Source organism: Manihot esculenta, chromosome 8, assembly GCF_001659605.2.
Source record: "Manihot esculenta cultivar AM560-2 chromosome 8, M.esculenta_v8, whole genome shotgun sequence".
Taxonomy (NCBI): domain Eukaryota; kingdom Viridiplantae; phylum Streptophyta; class Magnoliopsida; order Malpighiales; family Euphorbiaceae; genus Manihot; species Manihot esculenta.
Window position 1 is genome coordinate 39,173,999 of NC_035168.2, and position 14,207 is coordinate 39,188,205.

A 14,207-nucleotide genomic window follows, 5' to 3' on the forward strand; every position below is an offset into this window, starting at 1 on the left:
TATAATTTAAAATTTTTATTAATATTTTTATATATAAATTTATTATATTATTAAAACTAAGTAATGGTATGAAAAATATAAAATATATTTTTTAAATATATTTTATTTTTTTATAATTAGATAGAAGTTAAATATTTTAGCCAATAACTTAGCTTCTCTATGTATTTTATCATAATTTAATATTATAATAAATTTATTTAGCATTAGTAATATTTTTTTGTAAGGATTGCATGAATTCTTAATAAATTATTTTATTTTTAAGGAGAATCCTAATAATTTCTAATAATATTATAGTTTTTTTTTTTAATTAGAGTTCAAATTCTAATCAAATTGGTATTACAAGAATTGAGTTTCCTTCATTCATAATAAAAACCTAATTTAAGTTTATCATTTTATATCATGTTTAGATGAAAAGATAAGAAAAGAAAGAAAAATAATTTTATTTTATTGAAAATAATAAAAAAATTAATAAGAAAATATATTTTAAACTTATTTTTTATTTTATTTTATCCAATTTCAGATAAGGGGAAGAAAAATGTTTAAAATCACAAATATGAGAAGGAAACGTTATTGTACTATTTTTTCCAAATATATATTTTTTATTATTTTAAATATAGACTTTTTAAAAATAATATTTAATATTTTAATTAAGTTAAAATATTAATATTTAATGATTAAAAGGGTGAATTATAAAAAATTATAATTTTTATTATTTAAATAGCTATAAATTATTAAAATAATTTAAAAATTATTATAAAATTTAGTATTACCGAATATGATCGTATTATTAAAATTTTATTTTATTTTTTAAATTTAGATATTAATTTGGATTTTTTTGAAAAAATAATTTACAAGAAGAGAAAAATAGAGAGGAAGCTGATGGCTATGGAAGGCCCGCTTCCACAGATGGACCCTATTCCAACGCTAACTCTATTTGTGTTATGCACTCAAGAGAAAGAGAAGTTTCAGAGGGAAGGGAAGAAAACATACCTCTAAGTAACGCAAATACTAACCAGCAGTGTTTCAATTTCAACATCCTCCAACCGCGACAATTTTGCTGTCTTCTTCTTTTGTTTTTCCTCAACGGTACGATTCCACAAATACCCATTTTTTTTGGCTCACCAAAGAACAACAACAGCCATTTTCCCCTTTTAGATTTTCTCTCATTCGTCTTTTCTGGGTCCTTTCCCATTTTCTTTTTTCTGGGGTGTTTTTCCCCTGGTGGGTTGGATTTGGTTTTGAGCTGGGTTTACTTTTGTTATTGCATTGCTGCTTTCTCATCGAGTTGATTTTTGTCGTTTTAGACAATGTGGAGAGGGGAAATGCTGTAGAAATTATGAAAGAATTTATGGGGTTCGATTCATTGGTCATGGAGATATTGCATTTATGGAATTTTATCCAATGCAAGTAACATTAATGAATACTAGCTTTACCCATGTGTGATTTTATTCACATTTGTGTTTTTATTGGTGGCTGCTCTGGAGATTGATACTCTTAGTTTCTCCAACTTGTTTTTCTATTAGCCTCTTAGGAGATGTTTTTGGCATTCCATATGGATTTGGTGTTTGTTATGAGATATTGCTGATTTATTTTTTGATTACCAATGGCTGAGAAGCATGTCTCATCCCACGGTTTTGTTTCCAGGAAATATTTGCTTTGCTTGTTCTCATTCATTTTGGCCTTGTTCATATTATCTTGGTTCTTTGTGCTGCGTTCCACGCACCGCCCTAACTTTACTGATCATAGTTTGTTGACTAATCCACTTCATTCTGTAATCGATGATGGTAGTTCCCTGTCCTGGACTCAAAAAATTGATGAACCCCAACTTGAAAATAGAGGAGAGGTGAGTGGAGGAGGGGCAGAAGGAGAAGAATCACCTAAAGAGAAAGTTGCTGGGGAAGATGTGAAATGCAATACCCACAACGAGAATAACAAAGAACCCCTTAAAGTTTTCATGTATGATTTGCCTGCAGAGTTTCATTTTGAGCTCTTAGACTGGACTCCCCAAGGGGATAGTGTTTGGCCTGATGTTAAAACCAAAATACCTTCATATCCTGGTGGGTTAAACTTGCAACATAGTATAGAATATTGGCTTACATTGGATATTCTTGCTTCTGAAATTCCTGGTATTCCTAGAGCTGGTAGTGCTGTAAGAGTCAGAAATTCTAGCGAAGCTGATGTCATATTTGTACCATTTTTTTCATCATTAAGTTATAACCGATATTCCAAGGTAAATCCACATCAAAAGAAGAGCAAGAACAAGTTGTTGCAAGAGAAGTTGGTAAAGTTTGTCACTTCACAAAGGGAATGGAAGAGGTCAGGGGGGCGAGATCATATCATCTTGGCTCACCATCCAAATAGTATGTTAGATGCAAGGATGAAACTATGGCCAGCAATGTTTATACTTGCAGACTTTGGGAGGTACCCACCCAATGTAGCAAATGTTGACAAAGATGTAATTGCACCTTACAAGCATGTAGTCAGAAGTTATGTTGATGACTTGTCTACCTTTGACAGCCGGCCAATATTACTGTACTTTCAAGGTGCCATATACAGGAAAGATGTAAGTGCTCTTCCTCTTTATTACATATTCTGTTAGTTTGTTTCTTTTGCATTACATGTCTTGTTTTTGCTTGATGTCATGTGTTTCACTTGTACCTCACGTTTTCTGGGAAGTGAGTTAAAAGAGGCTTTAATTTACTGGAATTGATGTTTAATCACATTAGATAGAGCACACAAGTAAGAAACACATAACATCAAAACAACTCGTAGATTACACCCAAGATTACTTCTAAAAGATTGGTTATCCAAAATCTATGGGATTTTAAAGAAATTATGTGATGATCAGGACTCTGTCAAGGGTTATTTAGTGATGTGGGAAAAGGGTAAAGTGTGATATTGGACATGCATGTGCAGTAAGGTTTGAGTTATGCATATATTTGTGCAACTTAGAGAGGATAACATTTTGGGTTTTAGAGTTCTGGAATTGCACGAGTTAGATGAGAGAAGATTTTAAAGAATTTATTGTGTTGATTCACAAAATGCACATTCACACTATGCACCCCTTTGTCTTGATCTCAAACAATGGAGGCCCTGGTGGGGGAATGTGCCTTTTTTTAGGGGGTGGGAGGTGGGGGATGGGTGTGTTCTAAGAATACATCATCCTTCCTTGACAGGAAAGAAGAATGAGTCTTATCATAGATCCATCATTACCTGTGGGACATTTGTCCGAATGTTGCATTTGGAATCAGAAGATAATTTATATTAAGAAAATGTTTTAAGGTGTTACTGGCTAAATTTAAATTAGATGATATTTATTTTGGTGACCAAGGCAAAAAATGGTGGGCCATTCGACCCACAAAACTCAATGTTTACGCGTATTTGTATTTTAATCCAATTCTTTTAATTTTGGTTTAATTAGCACAACTTTTGTATTTTGGTGCAATTTTAGTTTATCTGCAAATTTCTAAATTTGGTAGTCTAGCTGACATACCATGTGCATTATTATTATTATTTTTTTTGCCGATTGACTGAGAAGAGCTAATATTTGTGTCATTTTGCATTTTAATTAAAACGTTTAAATTTTAAATAAATTGGCTCAACTGTTGTGCTTGGGTGTAATTTTAGCCAATTTTCAAAATCAAAATTAAAGATGAGCAATTTAATTGTTAAATATGTAGTTTACATCTTCTACAATTATGAATTGTATTTTATAGTAATAATTATGAATGTTTTATAGCATGCATGTTATTTAATCCAAAATAGCAGCATATACAAAATAATAAAAAATAATATATCTATTATAAAATATTCATAATTATTAATACAAAACAAAATCGATCTATTGTTGAACTAAATATATCATTTCTCTATAGTTAAGTATGAGTTAATATTATTTTTATATATAGAATTAGGTTATATTTAAATAATAAAATATTACATTTGGCATTCTATATGAATTCTTATATTTTGATTTTTGAAAATTGACTAAAATTACATCCAAATGCAAATGTTGGGCCAATTCATTCAAAATTTAAATGTTTGGATTAAAATGCAAAATAATATAAACTTGGAGCCTTTTTCAGTCAATTGGTCATTAGTTTATTTAAAAAATAATAATAGTAATAATAATAATAATATATGTGGTATGCCAACTAAACTATCAAATTGCCACGTAGATTATCAAATTTAGAAATCTGCAGATTGGCTAAAATTGCACCAAACGCAAAGGTTGAGCTAATTAAACTAAAATTAAAAGAATTGGATTAAAATGTAAATATGCATAAATGTTAAGCCTTTTGGATCAATTGGTCAAAATGATAATGTCAACCTAACATTTATTTAGCCCTTGAGCAAGGCTCTGCTGGTAATTAACCTTTTATGGTAAAGGAGAGCTGAAGCCTGCAGGGACTCTTCTACTGTGTTTGTATGCAATTACTAGCAATGCTGAATCTGTTGTGTTAGTGTTAAGTATTCTGGGGGCATCTTTTGAGGATGAAGAGAAGCTACAAGCTACAGCTCATGGGAATCAGCTTATAAGAATTTCCCCAAGATAATTTTCAATTAATGTTTTCATCTCTGATAAACTTTTATTACTTTGGACTGTCAGTTTCCATCCACTGGAGTGGATCAAACTTTTCCTTCATTCTTTTAATATTCTTTGCCTCTTAGGTAGCACTTTATTTTATGCCTGATTCATTATTTCTGGGTTTCTCATAATTAGGGTGGCCTTGCTCGGCAAGAATTGTTTTACCTTCTAAAAGATGAAAAAGACGTGCATTTCCAATTTGGGAGTATTCAAAAGGATGGAGTCACCAAAGCTTCCAAGGGAATGCACTCCTCGAAATTTTGCCTCAATATTGCAGGTGACACTCCCTCATCGAACCGTCTCTTTGATGCCATCGCCAGCCACTGCGTTCCAGTCATCATCAGCGATGACATTGAGCTCCCTTACGAGGATGTTCTTGACTACTCTCAATTCTGCATATTTGTTCGTACGTCGGATGCTGTCAAAGAAAAGTTCCTCATAAATTTGATCAGAGGCATTGGGAAAGATGAATGGACTCAAATGTGGCAGAAATTAAAAGAGGTAGAACATTTCTTTGAGTTCCAATACCCATCAAAGGAAGGTGATGCTGTTCAAATGATATGGCAGGCTGTGGCCAGAAAGGTCCCTTCCATGAGAATGAAGATACACAAGTCCAAGAGATACTCACAATCTCTTATGGTCAACAATAGAGAGTTAAAAAAAATACCAACACCCAACAATTTTTGGTGAAAAGGGAATTTAAACATTTGTATCTTGGCAATGACCTCAGATCTTTTCATGAGATATAACAATGGGTTTTGCTGCTTAGAAAGTTAAATAGAGTTTGAATGCATTCTCTTAGATAAGAATTGCAACCTGTAATCACTGCAGATTTTGGATTTTTTTTTTTTTTTTTTTTTTTTTGTGTAAAAAGAGAAACATACAATTCTTAAAGGAGAGCTCGACGCATTTGGCTTCTAATATATTTAATTGTCCATCGTATCTATTTATCCACCTTTTGTATTTCAATCTGCCATTTGCATGAATTATGAAACATTATCTATTTCAGCTTTAGAGGGTAATGAAAAATATCTCAAAGGGCTTGCTGGGCATTATCTTTGGAGCTGCAGTTTAGAGAGTATTGAAAATTACTCCATGTAGAAATGAAATTTAATTTTGAAAAATTGGTCCCAAAAATGAAATACAAATAGGTGAAGAATGTGGGCTCATAAGTTGGAAGCTCTAAAAAGGCCTATGAAGAAGAAATGTTGAATTTTTGTAATAAGCGAAAAATGAAGGGCTATTGTGCAAATACTGAGAAATATACGCTTGGATTGGATAGCTTCATTCCTACTCATCTTGCAAGTTATAAACCACTCCTAAACCTCTTGTTCGGCCTCCATGGCGCTCTCTTCTTCGTTTCTCCTCCTCCCTCCTTCTCCCTCCATTGTCTCACTCCCTAAACGGTCTCGTTTTGGGCCTTTCAAACCCTCCACCTTTGCTTCTGCTAACGGTTCTTTGTCTGCAAGACGACATGCTTCCATTGTAATCTATGCTAAGGCCAAGGCTCCTTCCCTCTACAGCACAACCACCGCAGAGGAGGAGGAGGAAGAAGAACTTGACACCGTCAACATAGCAGAGGACGTTACCCAGGTCTATCCTCAACCTTTTGTTCCATTTGCCTCTGGTTATCAGCGAAATTACTGTTTTTGCCATTGGCTTTTGCTTGTTTGTCCCTGCTCTAGAGCTGACATCTAGTTGATTTTGGCGTGTCTCTAAACTACTGGGATTCTCGTCATTTGTAGCCATTGGAAATAGCAGTTTTTAATTTTTTTTTCTTATTTTATTGAAAAAAAAAAAGAGGGAGGGAGAGACAGAGAGACAGAGAGCGCATTATGTGTAGCTTAGTGCTTCCTTTAAATGCTTATGTTTCAAAACCTTTACTGATTTGAACAGTTGTGGCAAATTGGTATAGTTGATTGGGAGAACACCGATGATATATCTCAACAAAGTTACAGAGGGCTGTGTGGCTAATATTGCTGCAAAACTTGAATCCATGGAACCTTGCCGGAGTGTCAAAGATAGGTAATTTTTCTCTTCTTTATTGGATAAAGTGACATTATGCATCTATTTTGCTTCATTGACAGTCTTTAGGTCTCCAATTTTTAGTAAATATAATGTGAGTGATAATTTTGGTTATCATAATGTAGGCTTTTGCCTTACAATTGATGAATGACGGACCTAAACGCATAAAATATTGGTCAAGTTTTCAGTAGTTTTCTTGAGCCTTATAAGAGATGTTATGACTACCTGATGTTATCAATTTGTCAATGGTTGGTATTCCAGAATTGGTTACAGTATGATATCTGAAGCTGAAGAAAGTGGAGAAATTTCTCCTGGGAAGGTTAGTTGTGTGCTTTTTGTCCAAATGTATTCTATGAGATGGTGAAATCTATGCTTTGTTTGATTGTATATAGCACATATATAATCTTGTCTTTGTGCAGAGCATATTAGTTGAACCGACGAGTGGAAATACTGGACTTGGTATTGCTTTTGTTGCAGCAGCTAAAGGATATAAACTTATTGTCACCATGCCTGCGTCCATAGGTCTTGAAAGAAGAGTACTTTTACGTGCATTTGGAGCAGACGTTGTTTTGACTGACCCAGAGAAAGGCCTAAAAGGGGCTGTTGATAAGGCTGAAGAAATCGTTCTCAGGACACCAAATGCATACTTGTTTCAACAGTTTGAGAATGTCGCGAATACAAAGGTTATTCAGGCTGCTTTTCATCCCATTTACAAGTCTCTTGTTTGTACCTTAGTGTTTTCTCTTATACACCTTTCATTAAAAGTTTCCTTGCATAAATTACAGGTCCACTTTGAAACTACAGGGCCTGAAATATGGGAGGATACTCTTGGAAATGTTGACGTTCTTGTTGCTGGAATGGGGACTGGTGGTACTGTAACAGGCACTGGACGTTTCTTGAAAATGATGAATAAAGAAATTAAGGTGCGCATCATGCTTTGATGAGCGACTCCAAAGTCTATCACTTCAGCTTGTGGATAAGTTTAACATAGTATGTATGCATCTAAGGCAAGTAGCATGTTGATATAATTCATTCCTTAAAAACAGCTAACTTGTAGTAAATACATGTTCTGATCACATTTGGATAGTTTTCTTTTGTGTGTTTGCTGACTTTTTCACTCATTCACTTGGATTTTCTTTTGTGTGTGCTTTTTCTTTTGCTTTTAATGCTTTGCCTCTTAAAGTTTAATTCTGTATAAGAGTGGAAAATAAAGGAAGAAGGAGAGAGGGTTGAAAAACAAAAAGCAATTAAGAAAGAAAGAAAAGAGAGAAATTCATAACATTAAGAGTATGTATGTAGTTACCAAAAACCAAAATTCGTTTCATTTTGGGAATTGTTCACTCAATAATACAAGCATTAATGAAACAGAATAACTCCGGGTTTGAGTATAGTATTCACGCCTGGTATTACATCTAGCTGAGCAATATATGATAAAGGATACAGATCCATCAATTGGTATAAGAAGTATTCTTGCTTCTTATTTCAATAATCATATTGTTGTTACATGTCTGATGCCCTGGTGACTTGATAGCTTTACCTATAATTAGTTAGATTATCAAGTTTGGTATTTCTACAAAAGTATTTTGGTTTTTCAAAGTCAAAAGAAGATATCATGTTGTGATAGTTATGTGATTATTTATATATGGCTTGTTCCTTTGAAGGACACACTAATGTGATTTGTACATGACCTTGTAGAGTGGCAAACTTGTGCTACTGCAGCATCTTTTTCCTAGTTTATTTCTTCTGTATGGCATCATGTACAATGTTAATACTTGTTTACTTAGGTAATTGGCGTGGAGCCTGCTGAAATGAGTGTTATCTCAGGAGAAAACCCAGGTGGAAATCATTGTATCTGTCTTCAATTTCATTCAATTTTTTAATTTATTTTCTGCTTAAGGATTGGTGTTCTTCTCTGTTCATGACTAACAACGTGTTGGTGTAGGCTATATACCCGGTATCTTGGATGTTAAATTGCTTGATGAGGTTATCAAGGTGAGAAGTGGGTGGTGGCTTCAAAATGTCTTTATTTTTTTCCTTTTCTGTTTTGTTAGAAAAATCAAGATCTATATAATAGGGAACTATTATGAAAAAATGGTACACAAGGTGCAATATAGAGGAAACTCTTTGTCGAATAAAATGAATATGGATAAAGTGAAAGTAGCTCATCATTTCCAACTGTTTAATCTGTGTGTTTCCCCTGTTTTCCCCATATTATAGATGCTGTGTGTTAAATTTGGATCAGATCCGACTCAGCCAATATTAAATTTGGATCAGATGATTCACCAAAAAACTAGCTCAAGAGAGAGGAGTGCTTATGATCCATATAAGGGGCATATTAGCTCTTTTTACAACCGATATGAGATTTAACACACCTCTCATTGCTAGTGACATATTTATGGGAGGTTCAATTGGGATTGTCTGATGCCATATTAAATTTGGGTTAGGACTAAACTCATCCAAATTTGGGTCAGCCTTATTCATTCCAAAACCAGTTTTTTTTTTTTTTACACTTTTAGTTTCCAAGTCAAAACATTAAATAAATTTCATTCATAACAAAAGAGTCTACAAACTTTTGCTGGAAAGACGCATTATCGTGAACTAGAGTCAAACTTGTTAAACATTACTAAAACAGAGGTCCTAACTAGCCCAGGGAATACAAATTGACTCCAGCATCCTCGATGGCGTAGTACGTCGTCACATCAACTTCGTATTGTGGATTGCGAAGCATGGAACCATACGTGTCAGTACCAACAGGTGTCAGGTCAAAGAGGTTCACCATAAATCCACCAGAGGCGTCGTTGCAAAACAAGGTACGCAATACGGCAGTATTGAGCGTAAAGTTCTCTTCTGGTAAAGGACACTCCAAGCAGAAGTGCAGTCCGGTCAAAACGGGGCGGTAAAGCCACCAGGTAGAGGCCATCTGTACGTCTAGGTCTGGTTGTGTAAACTTCAGCCCTATAGATTTAGCATATTCAACAGCGCGGCTGTAGGCGGGCGGATTCCAAGATATACCTGCTGGTAGTAGGAAATTGCTTGTCGTAGCAGGAATGGTAGGACAGTAATATCCTTCTTGAGGAGAGCCATGGGTTTTGACAGCGCCAAGCTGAGAAATAGCCAGTGCATAAGGAAGAGGCAGCTCAAAAGGCTGCGGGGTCCTCGGCACTACGTAGAATCGACTCATCAGAGATGAGTTAAGGTAGCCGACAGAACGAAGCTTCAGAAATGTTGCAATCATAACGCCATTGGCGAGTGTAGCAGCGGTCTCCAGTGCCATAGTGTGGACTGAAGTGACTCCAAAGTCTTTCAGAGCTCTGGTCAGCACTGTAGTAAGAGTGGCAATGACAGCATTGCGCATGTTGTTCCCATTGATGATGATCGGGGTGGGGTCAACTACGGAGTCGTCGCGATCAAAGAACACTCCAAGAACTCCCTCTTGCTTACAAGAGAAAACTAGTTTTGGGTTCCCAACGACAACTTCCTCTTCAGAGGCGACTTCAAATGCCGTAAAGAGATGAGGAGGGGTTGTTGCTTCTGTCTTCCTAGCACCGATAGACGGTGTCTGAGGAGCAATTGCAGCTGCAGATCCTCGGGAGGGGACGCGAGTGTTCTTCGGGGTCTCCTGAGAGAGGTCAGCGGACGCATCGGGGTTGTTAGCGGCCATCTTACTGTCTCCGCTATTGTGTAGTGTAGCGCTTCGTGAGACGGTGGTAAGGTGATTAAGCTTTACGTTAACTTATAACTCCTTCAGGCTTCATAAAGTACTCGAACGTAGCTTAGCGCTCCGGATTCCAAAAGCGTTGTCGTTTTGACGGAGACGGTCGGCGGTAGCTCGACCGAACAGCCTCTGGATTACGCTTAGGGTTGTCCAATTCGGCTTTACTTCGACTCTTGAAAAGAGAAAATCCAACGAAACAGCAAACAGAGATTGTGAATATTGATTTTAAAGAGGAATCAGAGGAAGAAGAGGCATAGAAGGAGAAGAAATTCAAAATGGTTTTCTATTTCAATGGATGTCCAAATCTGGTGCCCAAAAATTTTCTAGCAATGATCTGTTTAAGTTATTATCCAAAAGAATGGATTTTATAGTTTTCTGTGTCTTCTTATCAGTTCTCCACTAAATGGCCACCACTATAAATTTCTTGGTCTTCCATGGACTTTGTTTATGAATTTTCTTTCTTTTGGAATCTGCTCAGAAGTCATTGCACATGATCCAAGCTTTTGCATGTTGCACTTGATTGGTTATTAGTTCTTGGTTGGAGAAGGTCACTTAAACTATCACTACGTTATTTAACGTAAATTTGTCGACACAAAAATGTAGGTCACAAATGATGAAGCTGTTGAAATGGCAAGGAAACTGGCCTTGGAGGAAGGTTTGCTGGTAATATGCAAAGATCTTTGGGCACAAAGCTCCTTATCAGTGTTCCTTATTTCTTGTTCTGCTTTTCCTTTTTAATGGTTTCAATTTCGAGGTTTTGCTAAGAAGTTTCAGAGTGTTTGGTCAATTATTTAGCATTTCTGGAATTTGCTTAGCATGATGCTGACATGAAAATAATCTTAGAACTTGCAACTTCATTTTGCCAAAAAAAAAACTTTTTTAACCAGCGCTGCTATCCCAATGTGACAACCTGAGCTAAGAACCTCTTCTTTATAACGATGAAAAATACAAGCTTGATTTTATAACATAATTTTCCTTTTTTCTCTAGGTTGGTATTTCATCTGGAGCTGCTGCAGTTGCTGCAATCAGTTTAGGAAAAAGGCCTGAGAATGCTGGAAAGCTCATTACAGTAAGTAAATCTAGTTTAAATCAAAATTAGCTTCTTTTTTTTTTTGAGATTAATGCATGGTTATTATCAATTTGTGACTGTTTATCTGCAATGCAAGTTATTAGTGAAAGTTTCAGTTAATGCTCACTCACTAATTGATTTTAAGCTGGTTTACTTCATTCCTTTGCAACTTCATGAAGTGCAAGGACTTTGGTTTTAACCATAACCAACCCATGAATGGTTGGTTTACCGGGTAGTCAATTCCAAAACTACCTGAATGGGATTTTGGAAGTAAAACCTATGTGAGGATCAGTAAGGACCCAACCAACAGACTTTGAGTGTTAAGTTGGGTCTTTTCTTGATTTGAATTGAACTCGGTCACAGCCTTACCTTCGTCTTCACGGATTGAGTTTATGGTTTTTTCGGGGAGCATGTTTTAAACTCAATTCCTAAAGGTAACAATAGATATCCCATGTGGAACAAATCTGGAGCTAACAATATAATCATATTTAAGCTCCCAGAAAAAAGAAGCCAAATACAATCGACTGTAGAAAAATTATTTCCGGGACAAGTTATTCTTTTCAGGTTTAGGATATCCAGATGTTCTATTCTTGGAAGCTCCATCTAATCTGCCTACTGAGGTGCACACTTCCACTAGAAATCAAGCTCTAGACAAGCATATGTATTGGCATTTACAGTATAAATACACAGTAATATTAGGAGGATGTTATTCTCAAGCTGATACAACAGCTAACTTGGCTTTCAATGTTTTCAATGGCATAGGTTATATTTCCAAGCTTCGGCGAGAGGTATATACCTACTGTTCTTTTTCAATCTTTATATGAAGAGGCTCGAAATATGCAACCGAGATAGTCGAGATATCTCTGAAATTGGAGCATTTCTTACATTTGGGAGCACAGACCATTGTATTGCATTAGCAGGTAAAATAGTTTAGCTGGTTTTTCTCACTCTGTTTCCTCCCTGTGAATGTTCCTGGATCACTCAACTTGCACCCTCTCTCTGCAGGTGTAGCTTTCTTCTCAAGTCAGATTCTTGGTTAAATTTCATTAGAAATACAGAGAAGCAAATTATTTGAGTGTAAAGGAAAAAGTCCAAAATGGATGTTTATTTTCTTTCATCTTCTGAGACAAGAGTTTGGATAAGCTAACCAAGATGTAGCGATCCTTATCATGCCACTACATGCTATAAAATATCATGTGGAAGATCTAGATTAAACAGTCAATGTCAGAAATGAAGTTGTTGTAGCTTGTAAAGATTTCATGTTCTAACATGTATCAGAATCTGCTGTTCAATTCTTGAAGAACTCACTCCCTTTCATGGCATGTAAGTGTTTCTGATCCCATTACAATAAGGAAAGATGAACCATTTTTCTTTTGCAAGAAAATTTAAGATATCAAGTTTCTTTGCGTGTTCCTTTGTGTTCTTGTTATACAAGATCATTCCTCTGGAAGATGAAATGATTATGTACCATATGATAGTATTGTCTTATCTACTACTTCATGTCTATGACTGATTTAAAGTGAATGGTCAATGATGATTGTGATGGATTGATGAGTCTCTTCAATAACAATGGGCCACTCATTAATACTCAGAAAATTATTAGTGTGAACCAATCACTTGGTCCTTTTCTCTCTCGTAAATGTATATATGGTGTTGTTTGGTTGGGATAACTTAATTAAGAACTAAAATTTTTCAGAAAGTGTTAAGATTTTATTTGTTTAGCTAATAAGTTTTTCATGACTTCTTGAAATCATAGGGTGATTTCACGTAATGATTTTAGTTGTTGACAGTTTCTTCCCTCTTTAAGATTTATAAAGTATATATATATATATTTAAAGAAAACCCTGAATATCAATTACAAATGGGGTGAAGGGAAAGATCTCCCTATGATATTAGGAATTGCGTTGCTGTTATTATAATTATGGTGGGATTTATTAGTGAAAATGATGTTTTTGTGTGGATCGAGGTTAGTGTAACAGGGTAATGATGTCATGGTAATTGGGGGCCCATGTTACTGTCCTAATTTGAAGGCCATTAAAAAAGGTATTAGACTTTTTGCATCCTTATTCAATTGCAAGATAGACTTTGATTTTAACTCTTTTTTTTTATTTTTTTTTTATTTTTTATCATTTTGCTTGGACTATAATTGTGATATGAAATCTCATAGTTATGCAAATAATTTTAATATTATTAAACTAAAATTTATTGATCATTTGAATTACACTAATGACTTCTCACATGAGATTTAGTGTTAAATTCCTTTTGATTCTTTGCTTTTTTGGAAAAAAAAAAAATTTTGAACTTGTCAATACAAGAAAAATGAGAAGTTTGGAAATTGTAACACTAAAATGAGTATTTCCGTATATATATTCTTCATTTTGAACGGTTAATTATCCACCTAAACCTATGGGGTAAATTTTAATTTTTCATATAATCAGAAAATATTTTTAAAAAGCTGGTTGCATCTACAATATGTAAAAACAAATTTAAAATTTTTTAATATTTACTGTAAAATTCGTATGAGATGAATTAATGTCTCTCTCTCTCTATATAAAAGTTCATATGTTAATTTTATATGATCAATTTTTTTATTTTTATTCACTTTCCTTTAATATAAAATATAATTATAGTAATTATATTTTTTAAAAAAAATTATTTTAAAATAAAAGATAAATTGCACTCATCTGAATAAATGAGTTTTTAAATTTTATTTCTCAAATTTCTATTTCAAAAAAAATAAAAGATAAATTGCTATTACCCGTTTGTATTACATCAAATTATTTAGTTACTATTATTTTGATATTTTATAA

At 34.4% G+C, this 14,207-nt stretch overlaps 3 protein-coding genes across 6 annotated transcripts; 2 read left to right on the plus strand and 1 right to left on the minus strand.

The window, feature by feature from the left end:
- The first annotated feature begins 880 nt into the window (after nucleotides 1–880).
- LOC110620803 (probable arabinosyltransferase ARAD1) lies at nucleotides 881–5,450 on the plus strand. Its single transcript, XM_043958925.1, has 2 exons — nucleotides 881–2,563; nucleotides 4,724–5,450. The coding sequence occupies exons 1-2, from the start codon at nucleotides 1,604–1,606 to the stop codon at nucleotides 5,276–5,278; spliced, it is 1,515 nt and encodes a 504-aa protein (XP_043814860.1). The 5' UTR covers nucleotides 881–1,603; the 3' UTR covers nucleotides 5,279–5,450.
- Nucleotides 5,451–5,887: 437 nt separating this feature from the next.
- LOC110620804 (S-sulfo-L-cysteine synthase (O-acetyl-L-serine-dependent), chloroplastic) lies at nucleotides 5,888–12,805 on the plus strand. 4 transcript variants are annotated; one of them, XM_021764682.2, is made up of 11 exons: nucleotides 5,889–6,181; nucleotides 6,504–6,613; nucleotides 6,875–6,932; nucleotides 7,033–7,296; nucleotides 7,399–7,536; nucleotides 8,398–8,449; nucleotides 8,556–8,605; nucleotides 10,932–10,991; nucleotides 11,317–11,397; nucleotides 12,160–12,317; nucleotides 12,403–12,805. In XM_021764682.2, exons 1-10 carry the CDS (start codon nucleotides 5,930–5,932, stop codon nucleotides 12,247–12,249), a joined length of 1,155 nt encoding a protein of 384 aa, XP_021620374.1. In that variant the 5' UTR covers nucleotides 5,889–5,929; the 3' UTR covers nucleotides 12,250–12,317; nucleotides 12,403–12,805. The 4 variants fall into 4 exon arrangements, with proteins under 4 accessions (XP_043814861.1, XP_021620374.1, XP_021620375.1 ...); XM_021764684.2 differs by having other exon boundaries at nucleotides 6,041–6,181; nucleotides 6,485–6,613; XM_021764683.2 differs by lacking the exon at nucleotides 10,932–10,991.
- LOC110620805 lies at nucleotides 9,124–10,852 on the minus strand. The gene has a single exon (XM_021764685.2). The coding sequence runs from the start codon at nucleotides 10,272–10,274 to the stop codon at nucleotides 9,255–9,257; it is 1,020 nt and encodes a 339-aa protein (XP_021620377.1). The 5' UTR covers nucleotides 10,275–10,852; the 3' UTR covers nucleotides 9,124–9,254.
- Nucleotides 12,806–14,207: the final 1,402 nt, after the last annotated feature.